Source organism: Dermacentor andersoni, chromosome 3 (assembly GCF_023375885.2).
Source record: "Dermacentor andersoni chromosome 3, qqDerAnde1_hic_scaffold, whole genome shotgun sequence".
Lineage (NCBI taxonomy): Eukaryota > Metazoa > Arthropoda > Arachnida > Ixodida > Ixodidae > Dermacentor > Dermacentor andersoni.
In genome coordinates this window covers 89215129-89240085 of record NC_092816.1, presented here as the reverse complement: position 1 = coordinate 89240085, position 24957 = coordinate 89215129, and the positions used below count along the sequence as shown (strand labels likewise).

Genomic DNA, 24957 nt, shown 5'->3' with positions numbered 1-24957 from the left:
ATTTGCAGGCATTACGAAAAACTTTCCAATAAAAAAAAACGCGCACTGCAGATTAATTAATTAATTTATTTATTTATTAGCTACCTGCATCGCCCCGTAGGGCATTACAGCAGGGAGATTACAAACTTGAATGAATACATCAACAAATTATTTCAACGCGTGGAAAAAAGCATCATTTTCCGTAATATATACAATGCTCGATGGCAAACTGTTCCAATCTCGAACAGTTCTAACAAAAAAAGAATAACGGAAGACGTCACCCCTACAAGAAAATTCCCTGACCTTCAAACAGTGGTCAAGTCGCCTAGATATATAGTGTGGTGCCTGGATATATTTTTCGCGGTTTATGCCTGTTTTAGAATAATAAATATCGTGGAAAAATTTTAATCTGATATTCCTTCTACGATCCTTCAGCTCTTGCCATTTAAGTTTAAGTTTGCTTTCTGTCATGCTAAGCTGCCGGCTATAGTTACCAAGAACAAATCTAACTGCCCTATTCTGGATTTTTTCTAATTTGTTTGTAAGCTCAGATGTGTGTGGGTCCCAACAAACACATCCATATTCAAGTATTGAACGTACGTGACTGAAGTACAACTGCGTCTTTAAGTTATTCGGTAAATGACTAAAATTGCGCCGCAAGAATCCCAAAACTGATGCTGCCTTATTTCCAATATAGTTAACATGCTTGTTCCATCGTAAATCAGAAGTAAAAAACACACCTAGATATTTAAATTCCTTGCTTATTTTTAGAGTTGAATCATGAATTCTATGCCTATAGGGATGATTAGCTCGTTTTCTTGTAAAGGTGACGTGAACAGTCTTATTTATATTTAATGACATATCCCAACGCACACACCAGTCTGCTATAGTGTTTAGGTCAACTTGCAGGATTTGTGAATCGGAAATGGCATCTACGACTCTATAAACAACACAATCATCGGCAAACATCCTGAATGAAGACTGTATACCAGCTGAAATGTCATTAATATACAACAAAAACAACAGTGGCCCCAACACTGAGCCTTGGGGAACTCCCGACGTAACTGATGCATATTGCGAAGATATACCGTTCAGAACCACAGCCTGTTTCCGCAATGACAAATATTCGGCAATCCACGCTATTATTTTACCATCCAAGTTATAAGCTTTTAATTTGGAGAGTAGGAGACTGTGTGCGGCTACATCAAACGCTTTACTGAAATCCAAGAAAACGCAGTCCACAACTTGTTGCTTATCAACTGCAGAGGCTAAATCATGAATAAACTCTACCAACTGTGTATTGCAAGATAAACCACGCCTGAAACCATGTTGGCAGGGACTTAGGAGATTATGCTTAGTTAAGTGGGCCATAACACAACTGTATATTACATGCTCCATAATTTTGCAGGTTATACTAGTTAAGGAAACGGGCCTGTAGTTCTGAACGGAGTTACGCACCCCACTCTTATGTATGGGCACGACTCGCGCTAATTTCCAATCATCTGGCATATCAGTTTCATTGAGGGACTTCTGAAACATCCGGACGAAATAAAAGCATAACGCGTCCGCACAGTTCCATATGATAGCGGCAGGAATGTCATCAGGGCCGCATGCCTTAGCCTGGTTCACATCTTTTAATAATTTACGGATACCATCGACACAAAAGGTGACTTCTGGCATGGGGTCTATTTCAGCAGGTAATTCAAAACAGACAGTACGTGAGCTAGACGGCAAAACGACAGATGAAAAATAACGGCTAAAAAATTCAACTTTGGACTCATTATCATGAATAATAGTTTCCTCATTTTTCAAAGCAGGTATCGATCTGTTGTCTTTGCCATTACGCTTCACATACCTCCAAAATTCTTTGGTATCCCTGACAAGTCTTTCTCCTATTCAGTTTTTCAACTGAATAGGAGACTGACTCAACTGAACTGACGGGGAAATCGCCGTTTTCTTTGGAAAGACTGCACTTCCTTGCATTAATTAATTGTTTCTTTCCTCCATGCGTCAGGGCTTCTCCAATTTTGTTTCTTTCCTCCATGCTTCCTTCTTTCTGCAAAACTCGAGTCATAAAAACGCAATTCGAGTTTTCTTCTTAATCCTTGCCGCGGTAGTGGGCTGCCACAGGTCAGAGTCGTGCGGAGCGCACTCCGTTTTCCGTGCGAGTTCCCGTGCTCTCTACCATTGGCTTCTTTGACGAAGTGAGGAGGACAGAGCCGGTTAGCGCTCGCTCGCTGCTCGTTCGGCAACGCTGTGTCTCTCTTCAGTACGAAAATGGCGGCGAAACTGATATACGGCTCCGCGCTCGTCGTGGTGCTGATCGCCGTGGCTTTCGTGTACTTCGAACCCATTCCTCGTGAAAAGTACCCAGCACTCGTGCGCAAAGTCCACCACGAGTTGCTCAAGTCGGCGAAATACGTGGGGAGCTTCTTCTGTGGTACGAAGGTTACCGCCAAGGGAGTGTTCACTCCGGAGGAGCTCGCCCGGTACGACGGCAGGGGCGACTCCCTCGGTCTTTATTTGGCCGTGCTGGGACGCGTGTACGACGTCTCCAAAGGCGCCGAGCACTACAGGCCGGGAGGCGGCTACTCGCAATTCGCCGGTAAGCTTCAACGTGTCTTGCGGCGCGGCCCGTTCGATCGAGGCCGGCGCGAGCGTTTCCTGGTGCCGAAACTTCCCGCTTACGTTGCGAAACGGGATTCACTCGTGGTCACTTCCAGGTCGAGATGCGTCGAGGGCATACATCACGGGCGAATTCACCGAGGAAGGCCTGACGGACGATCTCAACGGCTTGTCGGATGAAACCCTGCTGTCATTCTCGCAATGGGTAGATTTCTACGAAAAGGACTACACCTTCGTAGGTATGTTGACGATATTTGTCATGCCATATATAGCTGTCTTTTCTGGACAACGCGCTAAATTAGATGTGTTGCAGATAATAATGCCCTGCGTAAACGAGGACAAATGCTAGTGCCTACTCTTATTGAAAAGGGGCGTGACATTAGCGTCGTGCACCTGGCTTTCATAGTGGGCAGTGGCCCAGCATAGCACGTTAGTATTCGTCGACTTCTTAAATCGCCTAAACTTGGGCTTAGCCTTTTTTCGCAACACTGGAAGAGCGGTACGTCCCTTTCTATATTTCTTTCGGTTTTTTTTTTTTTTTGCTTAGTGGAAATTGACAAAACTTGGGCAGTACAATACCTTGCATGTAGAGTTAGCCAATACTCATCAAAGTGAGACGTGGTGTAGCGTCAGTCAATGAGCAAGTCACAGTGGCCTTCTGCCAATGCTTTTAATTTCTTCAATTAAGTGCTTTCTTAGCCGTCAAGCTGTGTTTCGTGGAAGCTGTGCATAATAAGCTTGCAAGCACACAACCCATTCATTTGCATGCAGCTTAATTAAAATCTATTGTGCACTGGGGGCATGTTAACGACCCCCGATGGTGGTGGTCAAAATTAATTCAGAGACACCCCCCCACTACGGCGTGCCTCATAATCAAATCGTGGTTTTGGCATGTAAAACCCCAGAATTAAATTCAATATCGACCATGTAGCCTGTCACATTACTGTTGCCTTTGCTTCAAAATCAGTGTAAATAGTGTGGAGGTTTATTTAAACAGGGTCAGCTTTGAGCAGAAATGATTTGCCTGATTCGGTTACGTTATTTACTGATACTTAGTCATATCTTGTATTACAGTGCTGGAAACATTGTCACTGTGCTTTTCATAGTTTCTTTTTGTCTCATAAGTTTCTTTCTGTCCATACTTTACTGGCATAACTTGCCAGAAAAAATCTTCACATCATACATTATTCACAACCATTGCAAGCGACGTGGAGTAGGACATAGTTTGCACATGAACATTCAGCTATGTCAATGTGCGTCAAACTTTAAGCGTTATATCCTGGCTTTGACAAAGTCAGTTTAATGCCTTTCATGTTTTGTACTCCTGCAGGGCTAGGTGAGCCTTCTGCTAAAGGGCAGAGCTTAGTCACAGAGTTAATTGTGCTTGCTGCTGTCTGCAAGCACATAAGCTTGATGGTAGCATCTGTTTGTGCCAAATATTACTTAATCTGCTCCCTTCCCACTCTGATACACAGCTCAAGCTGCTTCAGACCTGCTCCAAGAAGCAATTCACATTTATAAGATATCTCCAAAGGGCACGCCTTCCGAGTTCCCTTGTTTGGCCATCACATTCTGATGGAAGTGGAATGCAAAAATGCTAGTGTAACATGCATTGGGTGCACATTAAAGGAAACCAAGTGACGAAAATTAATACAGACTTCCCTGCTATGACATGCCCCGTAATCAGAGTGGGGTTCTGGCATGGAAAGCATCAAAATTTTTAAAAAAGTTCCGCTTTTGAAAGAAGCCTTATGAGCACTGTATTGCACCATGTTGAATGCCCACATGTCCTTTGTATATTCTGGTCACAGCACAAGTCCTTGCAGTGCCAGTGGTCGTAAGGCACACTACTATTATCTTACTGAAAGCATTCAGCAGGATAATAGGGGCACTCTGCACTCCAAGAGAAGTGACAATAGTGGACTGCAGTGTTTAGTAGAAAACTTATGAGGGAAATCTGGTGGTCTACAGGAACTGCAAGCGTGGTAGTTCAGCCATGCCTTGCTTACTGCATACTTCACTGAGCGTGTGTCACGTCAGGGTTGTGCCCCATCATGCGTTGCAACTGGACACAAGAACAGCTTTTCCGGGAACTGTGCTTCACTTTGCTGCCATTACATCACACCACAATTGCAGCAAGAACAGCAACAATCAATAGCCGCCCCACGGCTGTGCGCAATAACGTGGGTAAGCCCAAGGCATCATGGTGTCATGGCCAGCATCGTTATGTTTAGCGAGTAGACTTACCTTTTGATACAATTAGCATTCTTGGGATATTCCACGCACTTACCAGTCAACCGTTGGAGTAACTTGGGTCACGGAGTGTGTGCCACTGGGTATGTGTCGTTCTTCAGTGAACCTTGTTCACGCCAACTTGGGTCGGTGGGTGTGCGCCGCTCTTCAAAGACAAAAAGATCCCTTCAAGTTTCTCTAGTGCTGGGTGGAATCAAACTTGCATCATATGTATTAAGACGATTTTGTCTAATACATATTCACACGTGCGTGGACTTTGGGGCGGTATCACTGGCGGTGCAGCCTGTCCAGTGGCAAGCATGAGAGAGGAGCCTGGCTGCATACATGTCTCGTGCATGGCACATTTAGGCATTGGCAATACGGTGTGCTGCTATATTAGTGCAATGCTAATCACATTAACGTTGACCTTTTTGCTGTGAGATGGGTTCTGCCAAATTTTTTTTTAAAGTAGTAGTGAATTCTTTGCATGAATGTTGTTTCGTTGCAACAACATTAACTAATACAGTTTTAGGCACAATTAAAGGGAAAATTTTTGTGCATGTACATAAGCTGGACAGCAGCCAGTGGTCCCCTGGTGGCTACTGTTAAAAATTGTGCAGAACCAATTGGAGGCCCATCAAAGTCTAGCGATAGCTTCTTGGTAGATCTGCTGAGATATGCTTCTGTGACACTTGTTGGTTAGCTCTATTGGTTAAAGGCTATGAGGCATGTGGGCACTCTGACATAAGGACATGTAAGACTGCACTCGGCAGGTGCTCAGTCTTCAGCCTCATTGCGCGATGAGAGATGCAAGACAAGCTTACGTACACATTTTCTCTGTACCTGCGATTATATAGTATCACCAGATAGGCTGTGACCAGCACCTCGTGAAGCTTAGCCCAGGCAGCAAAATGCATTTTATTTAATTGTGCATTCACATGCCAGTGCTCCAGCATAATGCGTCACCTATGGCAGAAGAATGCTGTGTGTGGTGTCCCTTTTCACTGCCTTAAGTGGACTGCAGGTTGCTGGTAATTGTGCTATTGCCACTTTGCCGAAAAACAAAGAAAGAAAGCTGGCATCGAGAGCAAGCTAGGATGTTATGAAGTGTTAATATGCCAAGTAAAAACTTTGCTTGGTGGAGATTTATTCGAAGGCTTTATATCAAATGTCAGTGTGCTCGTCAATCACATAGTCCCACGTAACTTAATTTTTTCTTTATTGTCCCTTGGAATGAAAGTTCTGCCATTTTCATTGTTTTGTTTTGTTTGTTTCTGATCAGGGAAGTTGGCTGGCCGCTACTACACCAATGAAGGCCAGCCAACCAGCGAGCTGCGGGCGGTCTGGGCATCCATAGAGCGAGCCAAGCAGAAAGATTACCTGGCCAAGGAGCAGAGCAAGGTGTTCCCCCCCTGCAATTCTGAGTGGACTCCGGAGAAAGGCAGCAGTGTTTGGTGCAGCAAGAAAAGGTAAGCTGAATTGTAACTTAACCTGTGATTCCCGTTAACGAATATCAGCGAATACAGTAGGCTCCAATTAAGTTAAACTTGAAGGAACTGGGGAAATCGGTTCATCTTATAAGAAGTTTGCTATAGCAGAAGCCATCCACAGAATTCATAGTCTGCTGTTTCTGTTGCACCCATATATCTACAACTTCAAATAAATAGTGCTAAAGGCAGATGTAGAAAGAACATTGAACTTGCACTGTGTAAAGTATTGATTTTTGCACTCTCACTTAAGCAATTAAGTGTTCCTTTCAGATGCTGTGCAAACCAGTGCATTGTCACAAAATCCAACCTTTTACGTGCCTACCTGCTGGTGCTGAATAATGTACCAAAGTATTCAGGGCATTATCAGCTGTATCATGTCTTAATGCCGCCAGTTCCCATGCAGTCGAATCTCATTACAATTGCAGATATATAATACAGCAATGAATTAACAGATGGTAATGAAGTAGTATAAAATTTCGTTTTTTTTTTTTTTTTGCTGATAGCATGCTTGTTTATAATGAATATTGGCTTTAATGAAAGTGAACAGTGTCCACACCCTCATTTTTCAGCCTGAGGCACCTTGACGACCTCCTCGATTATTGTTTCTCTAGTGTGAGCCCTGTAGGTTTTGCGTGCCATTGTTGATGTTGGCATAGGTGCATATGTCCACAGAAACGCTATTTGCATCTCTTGTAACTAGCAGAGCCGCCTCCTGCAAGTCTGCTGCTCTGGCCCTCTTGTTGCGCTAAGGAGCAGGCATTCGTGGCAGCTTTGTTAGTTTAGTTTAACGAAATTAGTGGTTCAAGTTAAGTAGATCTTTTTCTCTGCATTGGGTCTGGAAAGCCAACTAAATATTCACACATTGTTCTTCACATCTGAAAATTTGGCTTGACTGGGTTCATCTTAATGGCCAACTGCCATGAAATTTTGGACCGCAAGAGAAGGCTAGTTATGTTTGAAATAAGAGTGGATGTTTTAGGAAAAGCTAGCAAAAATAGACGCTTTTGATACTGAAACTGAACAAAACACAGCCATTACAACTTGCCATAAGTGATGCGTGGCTGAGAGCTTGTGCTTTCTTGGCATGACCTCCGTGATTAAAGGGCGAACGCGGCTGCCTGAGGAGCACTGAAGTCTTGGAGGTGATGTGCTTAGACTTGCATTATATTTGCCGACCACCATATGCATACATTGCCTGTTTAGTTACTGCTTAAAGGCTGCTATAAGAAAATTATACAATAACCAGCTCTGCAGCTTTGCCAAGATTGCTTCAGTCGTATAGACTACCAACCTGCTATATAACCAATTTAACCGAAGTGAAATTTCATTGCAGTTGGCCTTTAATCCTTTATTGAAGAATGTTCCCCGCAGGCAACATACCAAGAAAAAAAATATTTTTCTTTTGCTCAGTTCCGGTATTGAGTACAAACTGGTTAAATACCTTCCGCCAACACTGAATGACAGGTAGCAAGCGTCATTTGTTGGTTTAGGGCAGGAACACGAGACGAGAAGAAGGAAGTTTGGCATGCGACTCGCTTTCTTTTGAAAGTACGGTCAGAAGAGGCAGACCGATGCAAGATCTCTGCCTGTGGTGGTGTCGCACACTTGAAGTAAAGTATAATAAGTATACATATACGGTTCACATATGACGACAGCTGTCCGTAAAAATTCCAAGCAATACCGTAGGGGCCTTGGGGTGAAGCCCACTTCCAATTTTCTGTCTGCGGCTTTCCCCCTGCTAAAGATGTTTCTGCAAAATACTGTTTCTTCTCATTGATTATGCTTATTCTCGATGTGTCTTGAACATTTATATGTGTTCTATTGAAGGGTTAACAGAAGTCTACCATAGTTCATTTTGCATTCAAAGAATATTTAGAATGGATGAGCTGTTCTGGTTCCTCACCGAAAGCACTGCTAAAATAGCACACTTTGTGGGCTGAAAGCAGCTAGAAAATGACATTCATAAGACGCTAAAATATTGGAGTACACTTCGGGCTGTATATAGTATTAGCGCTTATATAGATATAGTATGTGGCACCCTCCCTTGCACAGAGCCTAGAACCCGAATAGCGTGCGCCTACATGAGAAGAAAATAAACACGCCGCTTGGCCATGGCACGTGAAGCCACGGCTCGCAGTTCTATTGCGGCGTCGATTCGGGTCAGCAGTTTCTTTCCTTTGTGCTGCAGCAGCTGTCGAGGAGTGCCGTGGTGAAGAATAGCGTCGTAAAGGAGAAATTCCGCAACGTCAGTGGCACAGCTTGTCGGCAGTGCCCGCGTGATAGCGTATCGTGTCGCGCAGTCGGTAGCTATGGCAATCCACTTGTTCCCAGTCGGAGATGTTGGGAATGGCCCGATGAGATCAAGGCCGACGCGGTAGAACAGTACACTGGGAATGTCTCTGGGCTGAAGAGGACCAGCTGGTGACAAGGATGGACGCTTGTGGTGCTGACAAGAGTCACAAGCAGGAACGTATCGGCGCACAGAGTGGTGGAGGCCTGGCCAGAAGATCTGATGCCGAACGCGATCGTACGTGCAAGTTTCTCTGATACGTGCAATGGTTGGGGCTTCATGAAGCTGTTCGAGAACAGTGGAACGGAGTGTTTCGGGAACAACCAGTAGAAGCTCCGGACCATCAGAGCTAGTGTTGCGTCTGTATAAGATTCCATCACGAAGCAGGAATAATTGTAGGGATGGGGCAGAGTTAAGAGAGCATAGACGGTGGATAATTCACCGCAAATTGGCATCGCAGAGCTGTTTACTGTGTATGTCGGTTAAATCGGATATCGCAAAGACAAAGGCATCCGAATCGTGTGCTGACAAGTAGAGAGCATCCAGGAGATGACTGGATAGGCAATCCGCATCCTGGTGCAGTCTGCCAGACTTTTAAATGACGTCAAAGCTGTATTCTTGCAGTTTCAGTGCCCAGCGACCAAGTTGTCCAGTCGTATCTTTGAGGGAAGACAACAGTCTGTGATGACTGAAAAGGTGTGGCCAAACAAGTATGGTCGAAACTTGCCGACAGCCCAAACTAGTGCGAGGCACTCACGCTAAGTGATAGAAAATTTGCACTCTAGAGAGGGAAGACGGCGACTGGCATAGACGATGACGCAGCCTCGTCCGTGTTGTTGCTGGGCTAGAACAGCGCCGATGCCATGTTCACTGGCATCGGTGCGAAGTTCAGTGGGGGCTGACGGGTCAAAATGGGCCAAGATGGGTGGTGACATAAGTAAAGTCGTGAGCCTATAAAATGCAGTGGCCTGTTCAGGACCCCGAGAAAAAGATGTTTCCTTCTTCAAGAGTTGCGTGAGTGGACGGGCAACGTCAGCGAAGTTCATGACTAAACGTTGGAAATAGGAGCACAAGCCGACAAAGCTCCGTATGTCTTTAGTGGAACGTGGCATAGAACGCAAATTTTTTCTGGGTCAGGTTGCATGCCTTCAGCACTCGCAAGGTGGCCAAGCACAGTGATTTCGCGGCGGCCATAACTGCATTTGGCAGAGTTGAGCTGATGGCCTGCTTGCTGGAAAACTTGAAGAACTGCCGACAAGCGGCTAAGGTGGCTTTCATATGTCGGTGAGAAGACGATGACATCGTCAAGGTAACAGAGGCATGTTGACCATTTGTATCCACGAAGGAGGGAGTCCATCATCCTTTCAAATGTGGCTGGCGCATTACACAGTCCAAGGGGCATTACCTTAAACTAGTAAAGTCCATTGGGCATAACAAATGCGGTCTTTATACGGTCGTGATCATCGACGGATATCTGGCAACAATATTAAATCAGGCGCTACAGCATTGGGATGGGGTGCCAACGGGGCTACGTTTCGGCACTCTGTGCACTGGGGTTAGTGCACGCCTGCTCATCAACATGATTTCGTTCAAGTTCGAGGAAAGAATGCACGACGACCACATGCACACTCGGAAGACATTTATTATGTATGCAACTGATACTTCAAACAGGCCAGCTAACTATAGTGAACATGATGGTATTGGGAGAATGCTGTGAAACATCTCCGAGTTCCTCACTGCTGCATTTTTGCGGTCCTCACATAAATCCCATTGTATGTATTGTGTTCCCATATGATATGTCATCATTTTAAAATGTCCCTGCATTTTACATAGCGTTTGAACATCGCGGTCCTGTAAATTTAGTAGTGCAGAAGCCACTTTGCTTTCACACGTTGCTACAAAGATAATGAATGTATACCCACAGTTAGGCCTGTAAAGCCCGGCCTTTGGCGCCACCCCGAAGTATGCAGTCGTCACTCTTGATAAGCATGTCTCAGCTCTGTTGTGGTTCTTCCAGGTTCTTATGGTCAGTTTTGCTGCAATACAGCCATGTTTCGTGGTCAACTATATTAAGAGCTTGAAGGGGCCTCTGTCACTGAACATAGTACTTGCCCATTAATTATACACATGGCCATATGCAGTCGGCGGTAATATTATGAGCACCGAGACATCTAATAACTGTACTGGCACATATTCAGAGCTCTTTGTGACGTTTGTGTGGTGATTTGGGGCCTTCCTGACTGTTACGTTATCCCGGCTGTTATGTTTTTTCCTGCTGTCCCTTGAAAAATGTATCAACAGGGTTCTATTGTGCTAGTTAAAAAAGGATTTTCGACTTAGTAGCTGGGGTGCATATGGCCATAACATCTGCCATAGCAGAACCGTGGTTGACTAAACATGCCTAAGAAATCGGGAATAGTGGTCAAGGTTCCCATGCTCACAGCTATACTCATTCTAAGCAAAAAGTTTGGAAGAATAAACACAGGGTTGATAAAAATTATCCTCGCCAGCTTTTGATATGTGTGGTGCCATTCTTCTGTCCAGCTGAATCTTAAGTTTCTTCTAGGCAGCCTTGTTAGCCCTTTAAACCCAAGGCCAACCTTTACTCATTGGAGATTGTACCAGTATCACCAATGATCAGTCGCACTCGCTCAGCCCGATGCTGTGCTGCCTGCAGCGCCAAATTAGAGTTACGATCGGTAATTGGCTTCGATTTCAATTTTCAACACCAGAAAACCACCAGAAGACCAGAAAAACTTGTTTTATGCCTTCGCCGTATGTTTAGCCTGACATTGGTGATATAAAAATGGCAGCACGCATGAGTGCCAGTGGGGGCAGTGTCTGCTGAAGAGCTGTTTATTGTAGTGTCATATTTATTCTAATCTTAGTTGAGCTTTCTTTTTAAATTTCTTGCTAATGTTGCTTGAAATCAGCCATCAACCTATATTCGTGACCAAAGAATCTCCACCTACATTTGTGAGCAAAGCTAGCAATAGTACTGATCTAATGGAGTTCCTTCGTTGAATATGCCTTAAAGTCAGTCTGGAGATCATCCAGACAGGCTTTCAAAGATGCCGTATAACCATGCACTCGACAGCACTGAGGACGGCATTACCGTATTTACTCGCATAATGATCTCACTTTTTCGTCAAAAAATTTGATGCAAATTCAGGGGTGCTATCACTACGTGGGTTAAATTTCCCAAGAAAATAAACATTTTCTTTTTTCATCCCGCGTTTGCTGCGGGATGACAATGGGTCAACAAGCAGGCGGCTGTCGCCGAACAGTGCTGGACACCAAAACAAAATTGACGGCCGGCGGAGCAAGCCGAACACTCTGAACGTTATTATTTTTCTTCTCGTGAGTAGATTACATGCATTAAAACAGTTTGTTCTGTATCAGTAATGAATAATATAGTTAATATTGGCAAGTTTGCAACAATAACATAGCCATGTCCACTTTGAGGGGACAGAAGCAGAGATGGGTGCGCTTAGCTGCCGGTGACATAGGAACACATGGCGGGCAAGCTGCTGAAACTGCGGCATTTTTCTTCACTGCTATCCTAATATGGCACGTTTTCGCTAAGGGTGAGCGAATATCTTAGCTGCATTACAAGTGTCGGTGTATGAATAGGGTACACTTCTAATGTATCAGTGTAAACGTGGCCACTATCGTTGCCGCTCGCGATTTGTTGCATGTCCACGAGTGCAGAAGAGAAGAATCAATTTTAGTAATTATTATTTAATTATTTACTATGCAGTACTTTTGTGAAGATGATTAATTTAGAAAGTCACGAAGCCGTTTGAAGCCACAAGGACGAAGTTTAGCCAAATCCATGTACTACCCGTCATTCCCATGCTGGCTGAACCGCCCCACTTGCAGCTTCCGTAGACACTAGCGCCAGAGTTCCCTCTCGTAATTATTGTATGGAACTCTATACTTGCAGTCACGTGCGGCAGCCCAGTTTACAATGAGTCTTGCTACTGAAAGCAAGGTTGTGGAATGCAACAGCACCTTTGTAAATTGTGATTTTGGTGGACATGTAATAATCCTGTGCAATCCAAGTGGTTCTGAAATGCTCCAAAATATGGCATCTGGCAAAGGCCAGGCGTGGCTTTGGTCGCTAAAAAAAAAAAAAGACCCTCAGCTTCATGAGGCCCACTCAGCTCTAGCTAAAGAAGGGCAGGTATTGGCCGGGAGGTCAAGCCTGGCGGGCACTGGCTGAACCATGATAGTGTGGGTGGAGTATCACGTCTGCTACTAGCTGCTACTTGTTCGTGTCCACATATCCTTTAAAGTCTGTTTGTTTCGTGGTTGTATCGCAATCGTAAAAGGTCGTATGCCTTTTTTTACGATGTAAAGACACATTTAGCTTTGCACTGTCACCTTTGTGCTGCAATAAAATTAATGACTGTTCACATCGAGCATGCCACATGTGGTTGTTGCACCCTCTGTTCGTCACAATGATTTAAGGTTTATTGCCGCATTGTGATTTAAGCACATCACAAAAAAACATTTGGCGTTTTAAATATGTGAAGTTGTCTCTGCAATACTTGAACATAGTGCTTGAGTAATTCCTCGTAGCAATATGTTGATCAAAAGCAATCTTTTTGATACCACGAAACATGAATGAGGTTGCGGGAGATCACTCAGCAGTAGGAAAGAAAATCTTAAGCGCTCATATGATGTCACTGGATACAATTGATCTTGGGCATAAAATTGCATGACTGTTGTTTCATGGTGGCACGACCATCCATGGCTGTTACTGGGGTGCCCTTTTATTATGTGGGTATCCCATTACGCGGAGATAATTTTGCCTCGCAAGTTAATTTTTGCACTTTCGTACTATGATTATCTGCTATGGAAAGGAAGTGGAAATAAAGTAGTACAAGAGGATCCTGTGTAACATTGCAGTCGCTAGACACAGAACATCATAAAACTGAATTACTGGTGACTGATATAATGCCCGGAAGGTAGTGATGCACTAAGGTTGGTTCTTAAAAACAAATAAAAGTTATTCACGCCATTCCCATGCAGGTAGTCATGCAAAAACATAATCCATGCTAAAATGCTACGTTTTGAATGCTACTGCGAAAAAAAAAGAAAAATTGTGTGAAGCCATATGGCAAACCTGCCGCAGTGCAGTTGCTCATAGTGGGGCACTTGGTTTATATAAACTTAGTAACTATGTTGTATTCGACGGATATAAAGAAAGGGGTGAAGTAGAGTCACAAGGACTAGCTACGTTAACTTCATTGTGCCGGAATACAGGCATTCATACTAGTGCAAGAATAGCAGAAAGCTGAGTTGTACAACAGCAGTGCCAGCAGAATGGGCAGAACACAAGCTGAGCACGAACAGAAGTACCCTGGATGTACCAGAACAGAAACTGCAACTTGCACTCCATTCACATATAGTAGGAAGGTTCAATGCATTTTATGCAAAAATGTGGCATTGGAGGGCAATGTATTATCACTTCACTGCAGCCAGTGCATTTAATTACTAAACAATTGACTCAAATCACCCACAGGGAAGCGCCGTTGTGACTGTCCATCCACACTAATGTGGCGATGATGCTGTCCCTTATAGCCCGATCTCGTGGCCTATGGAGGAGGATTTGCCTTGTAAGGACTAATTGCAGTAGAATTTTTGCCTACATAAGAAAAAAAAAAAACTGCCTAGATTCAGATAGCACAGATACAAAACATCTGTTAAGCAATTTTACGTTTTGAAATTTTACATATTTGATACCAAAACTGAAAAAAAATAGGTGCTGCCATTACTGCACTGTGTAAATGACACACGAGTCGGATCTTGTGAGTTGTAGGCACCACCTCAGAGTTTAGGCACCACCTGCGACAGGCTGGAAACTCTGAGGCGACGTGCTGGTACTTATGTCATAACTGCCAACCACCAGGTGCATGCATCATCTGCTCAGGAGCTCTTGAAAGGCTGCTGAGAAGAAAATTAGCAGCCTGCAGCATTGTCCTGATTGCTTCAGTAGATACTACTCATTTATTACCAAATGAAGTTAGCATTTAAGTTAGAGCTGCTGGTTCGAGGAGGCATTGTGGAGTGTGACAGCAGGCCTTCCCTTAGGTCTTTTCCTTTCGTCCATTAACAGTTATCACAGAGGATTGGGCAAAGAACCATTTTCTGCGTGGGAGAAAAATGTTTGTTTTTCAGGCTGTTTTGTGAGTGTGTGTATTTTTCTCCTGCTATACCCATGACATGTCTACTCAGTGCAAAGGAAAGGTGGCATTGAGCAGCTGTGCCCATGCTATGACAGTTTCTAAGTGCATCCCACTTTTCATCAGCACATTTTGATGAGGTCCTGAAACTCATGTTGCAATGTGTCTTTAGTGCGAATCTCTCCAAAAGTCTTCGCTTCAATGGAGTTTGGAACAGCCAAAAGTACTGCCCTCCACAACCTTTGAGGCTTTCTTCTTTTGCTATTCCTGGCAGGAAGTTAAAGGGACACTAAAGGCAAATACTAAGTCGACGTGGACCATTTAAATACCATTCCAGAAACCTCGCAACGCTTGCTCCATGCCAAAAAAAGATTTAGTTTATGAGAAAATTGCATCTGAAGGGTCCGAATACATTTTTGGAAATTCAAATCTCCCTCCACCTAACCGGGGGCATGGTGACGTTGCAAACGACATCACCACCCTTTGCTACTGTCAGTGAGTCAAACGGTGCATGACAGATGGCGGCACCGAGTGGTGGATTTGCCGCTACAGCTGCTTTTTGGTGAAGTGGTGTAGACCGTTCGGGCATCTCATGACATCACGTGGAAGTTGAATTCCCTGCTACTTGCACTTTGTGCGAGTTTTGAGAGCCAGGAAAACCAGCGCAGCACTACCTGATAATTAAACTACTGAAACGCGAAAGCGTGGGCAATGCGGAGTCGAGTGAAAATGAAACCTTCCGACTGCCTGCGTCATTGTCAAGGGTAATTTCAATGAGTTCTTTTCTCTAAAAATGAAATAGAACTGGACAAGTAGCATTTTATTTCATCTTATAGGACAATACAAGGATGTCTTTTGCAACGAGTGGTTCATTACTAGTGACCCAATTTAAACTGAGGAGTGCTTTCATCATCGGGCAAGTACTTGAATGACCCGGGAGAGTATCTAATCATGTTTTGCATTTACCTCAATTTTTCGATTATTAAGGCTCTGTTCGTACTAATATTGACGCCTTAGAGATTCTCGAGCACTAATCTATCACTATAGCTTGACTTAAAATTTGCCTTTAGTGTCCCTTTAACAAAGTGCTGGTGTGAGGAATGCTCCACCCAGTGACATGTTGTCATGCTTATTCTTTCTTATATAGTTTGTCTGTGATGCAGAACTCTGTGCATTTCACCATTGTTCTTCTAATTAGGGTTTGCCTGTTTCTTTTGTGCAATTTTCTTTCTTCGTAGCTTTCCTACGTGTGGATCCTGTCATTCATTCATAGCGTACTACGATGCCACTTACAGTAGACTTCATTAAAGAAACAAACAGTGAAGCCGAATTCTCTGATAAACTGAGCAGCTATGGTTCTTTGCTTAATTTCGTTAAGTTGGACTTACAAGACATGTTTATGAGGTGTCTTTACGGTAGTCGCATGGCAGGGATTTTGCCCAGTTTCAAAGAAAGGGACAATGCACATTTTAATATTTTATGCTGTCCAACATGTATTGAGGTTTAATATTTTAAGATGCTCATGACAAGATGCAAAGATTTGTTTAGTTCGTCTACCTCGTTAAAGATGTTATCTAGGCCCTGTTAACATACGGAACACTCTACTGCTTCAATTGCAAATGGATATTGGCATTTTCTTTAGCCTTGTCTGTTGCCTAGATTAATCTATCAACAGTATGTACTTACATATTCACTGCTTGTTGCACTTGTTTTACGAGTGTTGTATGACCGCTTGTGCACATGACTTCCTGAAACCTGCAGCATTTCTTCCATGTGAGCGCTGCAGATACATCGGCTGTATTTCTCCCCTCAACCAATGATCATAGAGCCTGGTGGGTTATAAGGATGTGAGTAGTAGTCATGAGAGCTCCCGTCAGCAAACCTTGATTCTCTCTGGGTGGGTGAACTCTGACACATTGCATGTAATATTCCGCAGTACACACATAGTGCACACCACAGTTTCTTGTTCTCATGAGACGAGTATAAGCATGGGTAGCTAGTATATGCCAGAGTAAAAGTAGCGTGAAAATACAGGACGAGGTAAGAAAATGGATGACGCAGTGCTGACCTGCTGCTGATATTTACTTGCTACAATATAAATCTGGACAAGGTGATTACATACGAACGTGCATATCAAGTGCATGATGCATTGTGTGCGCCGAAATCAATATAAGAGCACATCACATCAACTGCAGCACTGCGATTCGTGCTGCCATGTAGGCAGACACTTTCCACAGCTGGAGGGAGACCTTGTTGCAGATATGTTTTCGGTGCACAGGGTTGTTGTGAAAGGGAACACATCTCTGAGAAATGTCTCTGGAGGAGGCCAGGCCTCGTGGTGCTTAATATGTACGTGTGCTGCATCCATGCAACCTGTGCCAATTGGTTATAGGGACACATAATAGAAACACAATATGAGTTAAGACTGATCAGGGTTCCTTAAAAACTCTATTTTCATTTATTTTGCGTTAACCATTTCTTGAGAAATGTTTTTTGTTTCTTTGTCAGTTTTGTTAATTGAGTGTGATATTTCTGGCTAAACACGGAATGACAGGCAGCAAGCTTCATTTGTTGGACGAGGTAAAAGTTTGGCATGCAACTTACTTTCTCTTGAAAGTGCGATCAGAGGAGACAAACTGATGCAAGATATCTGGCTGCAGTGATGTCACACATGTGCTGTGAAGGAAGTGAAATCTATACCTTGGTTATTATATATGATGACAGCTGTGTGCATAAATTTCAAACGAAGGCATAGGTGGCTTGTGGGGCAACCCACTTCCAGTTTCTTGCCTGGGGTTTCCCCCTATTGCTGAAAAAGTGGCTGCAAAATATGTTTCATTTTTGTTGATTTTGCTTATTCGCTATGTGATTTGCACATGTAGATCAAAAATAATTTTTTTCAAGTATTTATATGTACTATCATTATAGGGTTAATAGGTTTAATGTTAAAAAAAAATAAAATAAAGGTCAAGCTTCCATTCTTTAAAGTTGCGCCAGCATGTTGTTGTGATGTTAACGATTCTAATGTACAGGGAAACCTCACTAAACCATAGTTGGCCAGAGCTTGGAAAAAGTGCGTTCTAAACGGTAGTACTGCTTAAACTAAATAAAATGAGATTGCCCGCTTACCTGTCAAAAATGGAACTCAGCGAGAGTGCGATGAAAGGGCAAAGATATCCAGTATTTATTCACTTCACATGACAAAAGTCTGTTATTTTCGTCTGATGCCGCCGCGGCCTAGCAGCGATGAAAAGCTGCGAGCCAGCTTTTCAACCAGCCCCCTCTTCTCGGCAAGCACTCGCACTGCAGATTCATCCTTGCTGTTGCATATTCTCTGTGTATGGGCGTGGTAGCGCTGCAGAAGTCGCGGGGCGCTTTTTTTCATTGTGGGGTGCTGTTCTTGTTGCAACAATTGCATTCATGTGGCTGACGTAACGTACAGCTTCTGCCACTGTCGGGCCTGAATCGCCCATGCTGTTGCTTTCCATGCCATCCGCATCACTGTCGTTAGGCGCCACTTCGGCAACAACAGAGGCGACGATGGCGAAAAGTCAGACCTCGTAGCCGACATTGTTTCACGGTTGCAGCAGTGCTGCTGAGCAAGTTCACGTTCCAAATGCTATACACTGTAGTCAATGGTAGATCCCTGTCTCGTGCCAGTGCCGACTTCCTCGTGCCCCATTCGATAGTACGAACGATGTGCAATTTTTCTTCTGTGCTGAGCACCCGGTGTTTTTATCCAAGCTTCTGCTTGATGAAAGTCCTAGCTTGCACGACGCCACAACCACGGCTGCAACACTCTGGCACGGCGCCAAAGTTATGTTGATGTGGCTTCACACGCAAATGCACAGGGCACTTGGTGGCTGTTATTCCGATCTCTGAGGCTTGTTGTTCTGCCGGGTCTTAATAGAGACGACGCGACAAAAAGGGGAAACACTATGTGCTAACCAATACGTACGTAATAAGCTCATACGGTTTATGCAGATACAAAACGCTTTATGTTCAGTGGTCACAAAGTCAGAGATTAGAATTTACTACTTTTAAAACGAAACTGCTGTTTAAGTTGGTACGGATTAATGAGGTTTTACTGCATTTGTTTTTCGAATTCAGGCTGTCGTAGTTCAGTAAAAGTTATTGCACCTTGTCAAGTTCAATGTATGGCCCTTTTAGAACGCAATGTAGCCCATGTTTACTAATAAATACTTAACTAGGCTGATGCCATGATGGCACAGTGGGCTGGTGTGGGAGCTTCAAGGCAATGTCTCCACGTGTCTTTAATTATTGCTTCTTTTCTGGCTTTTACTAAGCTTGTTCTCACGACAAGAGTGCCGTTCTTGGTTTCGTGGCCAGTTGCTTTACTAATACAGGTCAACCTATTTTTTTCTCTCTAGTGTTTCTTTAGCGGCTGTCACTGAGACATCTACATTGACATGAATCTGTTGAAATTTCACTTTGAACCCTTGTTCCCGCTTACGCAGAATTTCAGATGTTGGGTACAGATGTTGCAAATGTTTTTTCAAAACTTGACTGGTTCTAGATTCTTCTTCTCCACTGTGGTAGCTTAGTGACTATGGCACTGTGCTGCCTAGCTCGAGTTTGTGGGTTCAATCTTGACCATGGCAGCGACATTTCGTTTGGTTCGAAATGCAAGAGCACTCACGTACTGTGTATTGCATGCATGTTAAAGGAACCTCAAGTGGTCAAAACTAATGCGAAGTCCTTTCCCCTACTAGTCATAATCAGATCATGGTTTTGGCATGTGAAACCCCACCAGTTAATAAATTTTTTTTTATTCTTGTTTTAGTGGCGGAGTTGAACGTGACTGGGCCGGAGTTCCGCGGCAGTACTATGAGCGCGACTCTGGCTCTGTTCGGTGTGTCTGCGTCCGCAACACGGGACCCCCTACCAACCACCCTCAAGGCACTTCGCACAAGAACCGCGGTGACCTGGATGACCCTCACCTTAAGGAGTACCCCGGATGCCCTCCCACATCTGACACCTGCAAGGTGCCTGACTCGCAGTGAAACACATTGAACAAAGCCTAACAAACAAGCTCTGGGACTTTCTTTAGTGACTTTCTGCTTTGAACTGACAGAAAATGTTTCTTCATTTCATTTTTTTTTCTGTTTTTTCTTTGCGCAATCCGTGAAGACTGCGTGGCAATAGTAAGGACGTAACCGGTTTGCAGCTGTCAGTATAGAAAAGGTGGCAATAGGTGACATATGATACCTCATATTGCCTCTACAGAGTGTACTCTTGAAAGCATGACATTTCCTTTGCCTTGTGGAGAATTCTTCTAGTAAAATATTTTTGTAGCATAGCAATTTTACTTGGGAAATAAAATAATCGTCTTCTAGCGTGCAGTGTGCTTCAGTAATTCTTGTGTGACATGTGGTGCACTATCAGCAAGTAGACCAGCCCATAATGTTTGGCAAGTGACCTGCAAGGAAGGGTGTCAGTATGCTTTCTTCAAAAGGCTCAAAGCCAAAGCTTTTTATGCATAATTTTAACTTTATACAATTTTTGCATTAAAATAATCTCAATTGGTCTCAGCCAGTCATGCCATGAGTTGAGGACACTAGGCTGAATGGTGTGTGAATGCAGCCTAGTGTGCTTGACCTCACTGTGCAGTGACTCGAGCACTAATGAGCATTTCATTTGGGGTTAGGAGGTGGTGCTGAAAATTGTGATAACATTTTTATTGCGATAGCCATTATACGGGCACCGAAGGTGCCTTCGGGCACTCGAGGTGAGGTAAACAGTCAAAACATTTTTATTGCAGTCGCACTTATACGGACACATAAGGCGTGTTCACGCCGTCGCCACAAGCATGCTGTCACGGTGCTACAACGTATGCATAGCCCCTGTATTGAGGTTTAAACGATCTCTAGAAACACGCAGTGCGCTTGGCTGCAAAAATGACGAAGCCAACTGTGTTCACCGCCACGCTTCGCTCAATCAGCTGTCGCAGAGCCAGAACAGTGTTCCGCCTTCCACTGCTCGCATGAGCATTGCGCGCATACACACTGGAATTCCTGCTCAGCAGTTGTGTGCATACCATATCGGGGTGCGCACACTGGTCTGAGCAGAACAGACAGCAAACGCCAAGCTAGAGCTATCTAATCATTTTATAGGGTGCTAACAAATGCTGATGGTTTTGGGTCGGTCTCATCGCGCGCACTATAGGTGCGACATCTGCAATGCTGCTGCTGCTTTTCCTCTTTGCACCAGCATTGTGGAATGCCTGGTATCTACCACAGCACTGTTTTTGCTGCACAGCTGTGGCTGTCTCACGTGCTGCATCACGCCAAGTGTCGCCTTCTCACGGGGAGGGGAAATGCACACACCGTCCGAAAGGCTGAAAGGCTGAAATTTCTGTGGCTTTCGGTGCTTTAAAGCTCTTCATGGGAGACTGCCAGTTTGTTAATTCTGTGTGAATGCCTGTGGATGCAGATTTATCTGATTGCTTAGAGCATCAAGTTTGGCCTAGTAAGCGCCACTTGATTTCAGTGCAGCACGGAGGGCGACAGTAGTGCAGGATGATAAAGCAGTTAGGGAAACACGCAATGAATGAAATTTTGTACCTACATTGTGTGCAGTCTTGTGTTCTTCTTTATTGTGGCATTGTCGAGAATGGTTGTTTGGAATTTGGAAGATCTTCCGTGGGTAGGAAAGAGCTAAGGATAAATGTCTAGTGCAAGAAGTGTTCAGTTAGTGACTTTATGGCTGTTAAGCCCAACGTGCCTCATCTGACTTGTCGAAACTTTATAATAAATGGGTTCAGATATTCATGCAGTTAGATTTTATTCATTGTATACATGTGGTATGGAAGTGTGTTAAGAAAGCAAGGAATGGTATGTGAACATGTAAGGCCTGGTCTTGTGCAAGCTAGTTAAATGGCAATTGCACCTTTTTGCTTCGTTTGGCTGCCACATACTTGTTTCATAATAAATTGTATGTCAGCCTTACTAATTGAGGGGTAACTAGGGACTTCAAAACAATAAACCGAAGATTGACAGCTTAATAATGTACTTGAAGAGAGAGGAATTGACCTAAATTTGTCCCATGCATTAATCATCCATGCATTGTTTTTACTACAATTTTTCATTGGCTTACTGTCAACTACTATGAGCTGATGAGAGAATAAGCTGATGTATGAGAAAATGTTAAATATATTTAGTAGGGAATCCTAGAGGAATTTAAGGGCTTGCAATGGGGAATGTCTCGCAGTGGCTGATTTAGTGTCTAATTGTATTTGTTGCGTGTAGTCATGACTTAATGTTACAGATCCCAGTGCATGCAACTACAGTCAACATTCAGGAAATCGCAACGTTGTAGTGCGATTCTGATGTCCTTAACAGTTGCTGTATGTGTTCCACATTATCTAGCAGTGGTCATTGAACTTTTGAGAGCTTTGTGTCTGTACATTACTGGATGACAATGTGCAAAATTGAAAAATATTCTCACTGTGTGGATATGCCTTTCTGTTTTTATTCAAAGGGGCATTTTGCCCCATTGTGCGTTTCAATAATAAACTGTTCTGGTTTTATTTCTATAATTTATTAACTTTCTTATTTATGTCATCCTGTGTTGTCGAATTATTTTTGGGATGCTGACCTTAAAGCCATGCTGCTCTAGTAATGCTGGAAATCTTTACTTGGCCACAGAACAGTTCCCTGTGGCAGCTTCGCTCATCAATATGAACATGCAGTAATATACAGGTAGGCCATAATGAAGGATATATTACAAATTGTATCGGAACACCTTTCAAGCATAGTTACTCATACTTTTGCCTTGTGGCACCTTGGCTCGAGGGACCACCCAATATGCCTAAGGCTCCACAGCTTGGCATTTGTGAATGAATCTCGTCGATGTCGCAAATGTGAGTGAATATGAAAAGGGATATGCATGTAATTTGCATTTCCATCTTTGTACCTATGTCCTTTTGACCTGCCTGCACGTGTGTCCATTTATATGGCATCTACACCGGTGAGCCATTAAGTGACTCTGGATCGACAAATAGTACTTTGTATACCGGTATGGTATGTTGATAGGACAATTGGAAATGTTCACGAAGGAGTTGTTCCTGTTACAAGAAAAAGTTTTAACATGGTAGCATTTGTAAGAAGGTATAATGAGAGAATAAGTACAGCTAAACATTCATTTAAAGCTTGCTTGTAGAAGGCATGACAAAAACAACAGTAAATATTCAGCTTGGGATCCTTTGTGTGATGAATTGAAGGTGGCATGTTTACGAAATGACTAGCTAAGCTCTAACAAAGTCAAGCACATGCGTGGGCTTTGTTATTCTCATCTGTCACCAAGGTAATGCATCATTGACTCTTATGGCTTAGCTGTACTATATTTTGCAAAGCACTACATTTTGCTAAATTTGTAACTTTCAAGTCATTGAGGATGCTTGGTGCTTGTCCAGACAAGTGTGTCATATGACTTAGTTCTTGTGCCAGACTATTTTATCATTGCATCATTTTTTGTGTCCCATATTTGTGTGAGCCTGTTTGTCATTGGGTATTTCTTGCTGCACTGTTGGCACTGCCTGTTGCTTTCTGATGATGCAAAAATGGAATAACTGTGCAATCTTGCAGCTTTATTCTTACTTAAAACAGCCCAAGAGGCGCTGTGTCATTGAATGATGTTTTCTCATTTCATGGTCTCGTCATTTTCATAGACAATCTTTCAATGCCATGTGTTACTTGAAATAATGCACAAATGCTGCTTCTTCTGTTTTTAGATATTCTGGCACTTAACAAATTGTAAGTGAAACATGAGTTGGAAAGTGCATAATGGAACATATTTTTCTGCACATTTTGTGAGTCAAGCATTTTTTATCAGAATTCGTGTTGGTGTTGTGCAAAGGATTGAAAGCGCTGATGTAAAGTAACAAGAACAGGCTAAGCAAAAGGAGTCTGTAATGTTCTTCCAGATTAGATGAAATAAAATACATAAAGTACTTTGCTTGGAAGTGCACAGAGGTATCCTTACTTTCTCTAGATAGTGTGCATGTTCACAACATTGTCACATTTCTCCTGGAGTACTGTATGTGCCTAATAAAATATTTTGTGCCTTGTATTACATATTGCAGATGTACTATGTGTATAGACATCAGTGTTTATGCACTCATTGTAAACGGTTCTTCTGGAATGAGCAAGAAGCTTGAGGTTGTATAAGGAAATCCCGGCGAGCCCCGTCATTTTGCTGCAATTATTTCTTTTGAGGATCATGCATCACCATCACACAGGATTGTTAAACAACAGGCTTCATACTGCATCGTCACACCGTGATAAACGCTTTGAGACACTTTTTTCTGTAGCAATACTTTTAACACAAACATTTCTAAAAAATATTCCACCAAGTTTGGCAATCCTTCTGACTTTGAACTTATTCACTGCAACAACAGCATCAGCAGTCTCGGAGCAGGCACTGTTATGTGCCCAGGAACAACTTCTTGGCATTACACACTGTCATCACCGTCCACTACGTTGTTGCCTGTTATACCCTCTCAAGCACATGCACGGGCACCACCACTCTTGAATCTGCACGATGGCCCACTGATTATAGCATACAGATCCCAACAGCACATTGTTGCAGTAGCTTGAAATTGAATCCCGTGGGCTGTGGCTGTTGGCAAAGTTTTCTTTTTTAATTGTACTTTGGTTGGGTGAACGTGAAGACAGTGGTGGCCTGACAGTGCTGACACAACTGTCATATGGAACCATATATGTAACATGCTGCTGCAGTAAAATACTGTAGCTGAAATGGCTAGCTCAGTTGAACCTCAATATAACAGACTTTACTATAATGAAATTCTCGATATGACTATGTATTTAACTTTTACAGCTAAGCTGTATATGGCTAGCCGATTCGTCCGTCCGTCTGTCGGTCGCCTGTACGCCGCAAACTCCTGTGGCGCAACCTCATGCGCATGCGCGAAAAAAAAAAAAGGCGCACGATTAGCCAACACCGCCTAATAGCACAAGGCCTGTTTACTCCGATCCATGTCATCACGCTACCTTCCGTTGACAAGGCTAGCGTGATGAAAGCTGTGACGTCAAAATCGCTGTTGCCTACTCGGGAACATTCCCATTAGATTCTATGGCAGTCGGGCCAAGTAATATGACATGGATCGGAG

The 24957-nt window shown here is 43.4% G+C and overlaps 1 protein-coding gene across 1 annotated transcript; it reads left to right on the top strand.

The window, feature by feature from the left end:
- The first annotated feature begins 2201 nt into the window (after positions 1-2201).
- LOC126542544 (neuferricin) lies at positions 2202-23897 on the top strand. Its single transcript, XM_050189673.3, has 4 exons — positions 2202-2584; positions 2703-2843; positions 6119-6305; positions 19612-23897. Exons 1-4 carry the CDS (start codon positions 2257-2259, stop codon positions 19829-19831), a joined length of 876 nt encoding a protein of 291 aa, XP_050045630.1. The 5' UTR covers positions 2202-2256; the 3' UTR covers positions 19832-23897.
- The last annotated feature ends 1060 nt before the right edge of the window (positions 23898-24957 follow it).

Coding starts and splice junctions, on each gene's coding strand:
- LOC126542544 (XM_050189673.3), top strand. CDS start 2,257: ATGGCGGCGAAACTGATATACGGCTCCGCGCTCGTCGTGGTGCTGATC. Junction 2,844..6,118: donor AAAGGACTACACCTTCGTAG/GTATGTTGACGA, acceptor GTTTCTGATCAG/GGAAGTTGGCTGGCCGCTAC. Junction 6,306..19,611: donor GTTTGGTGCAGCAAGAAAAG/GTAAGCTGAATT, acceptor TTCTTGTTTTAG/TGGCGGAGTTGAACGTGACT.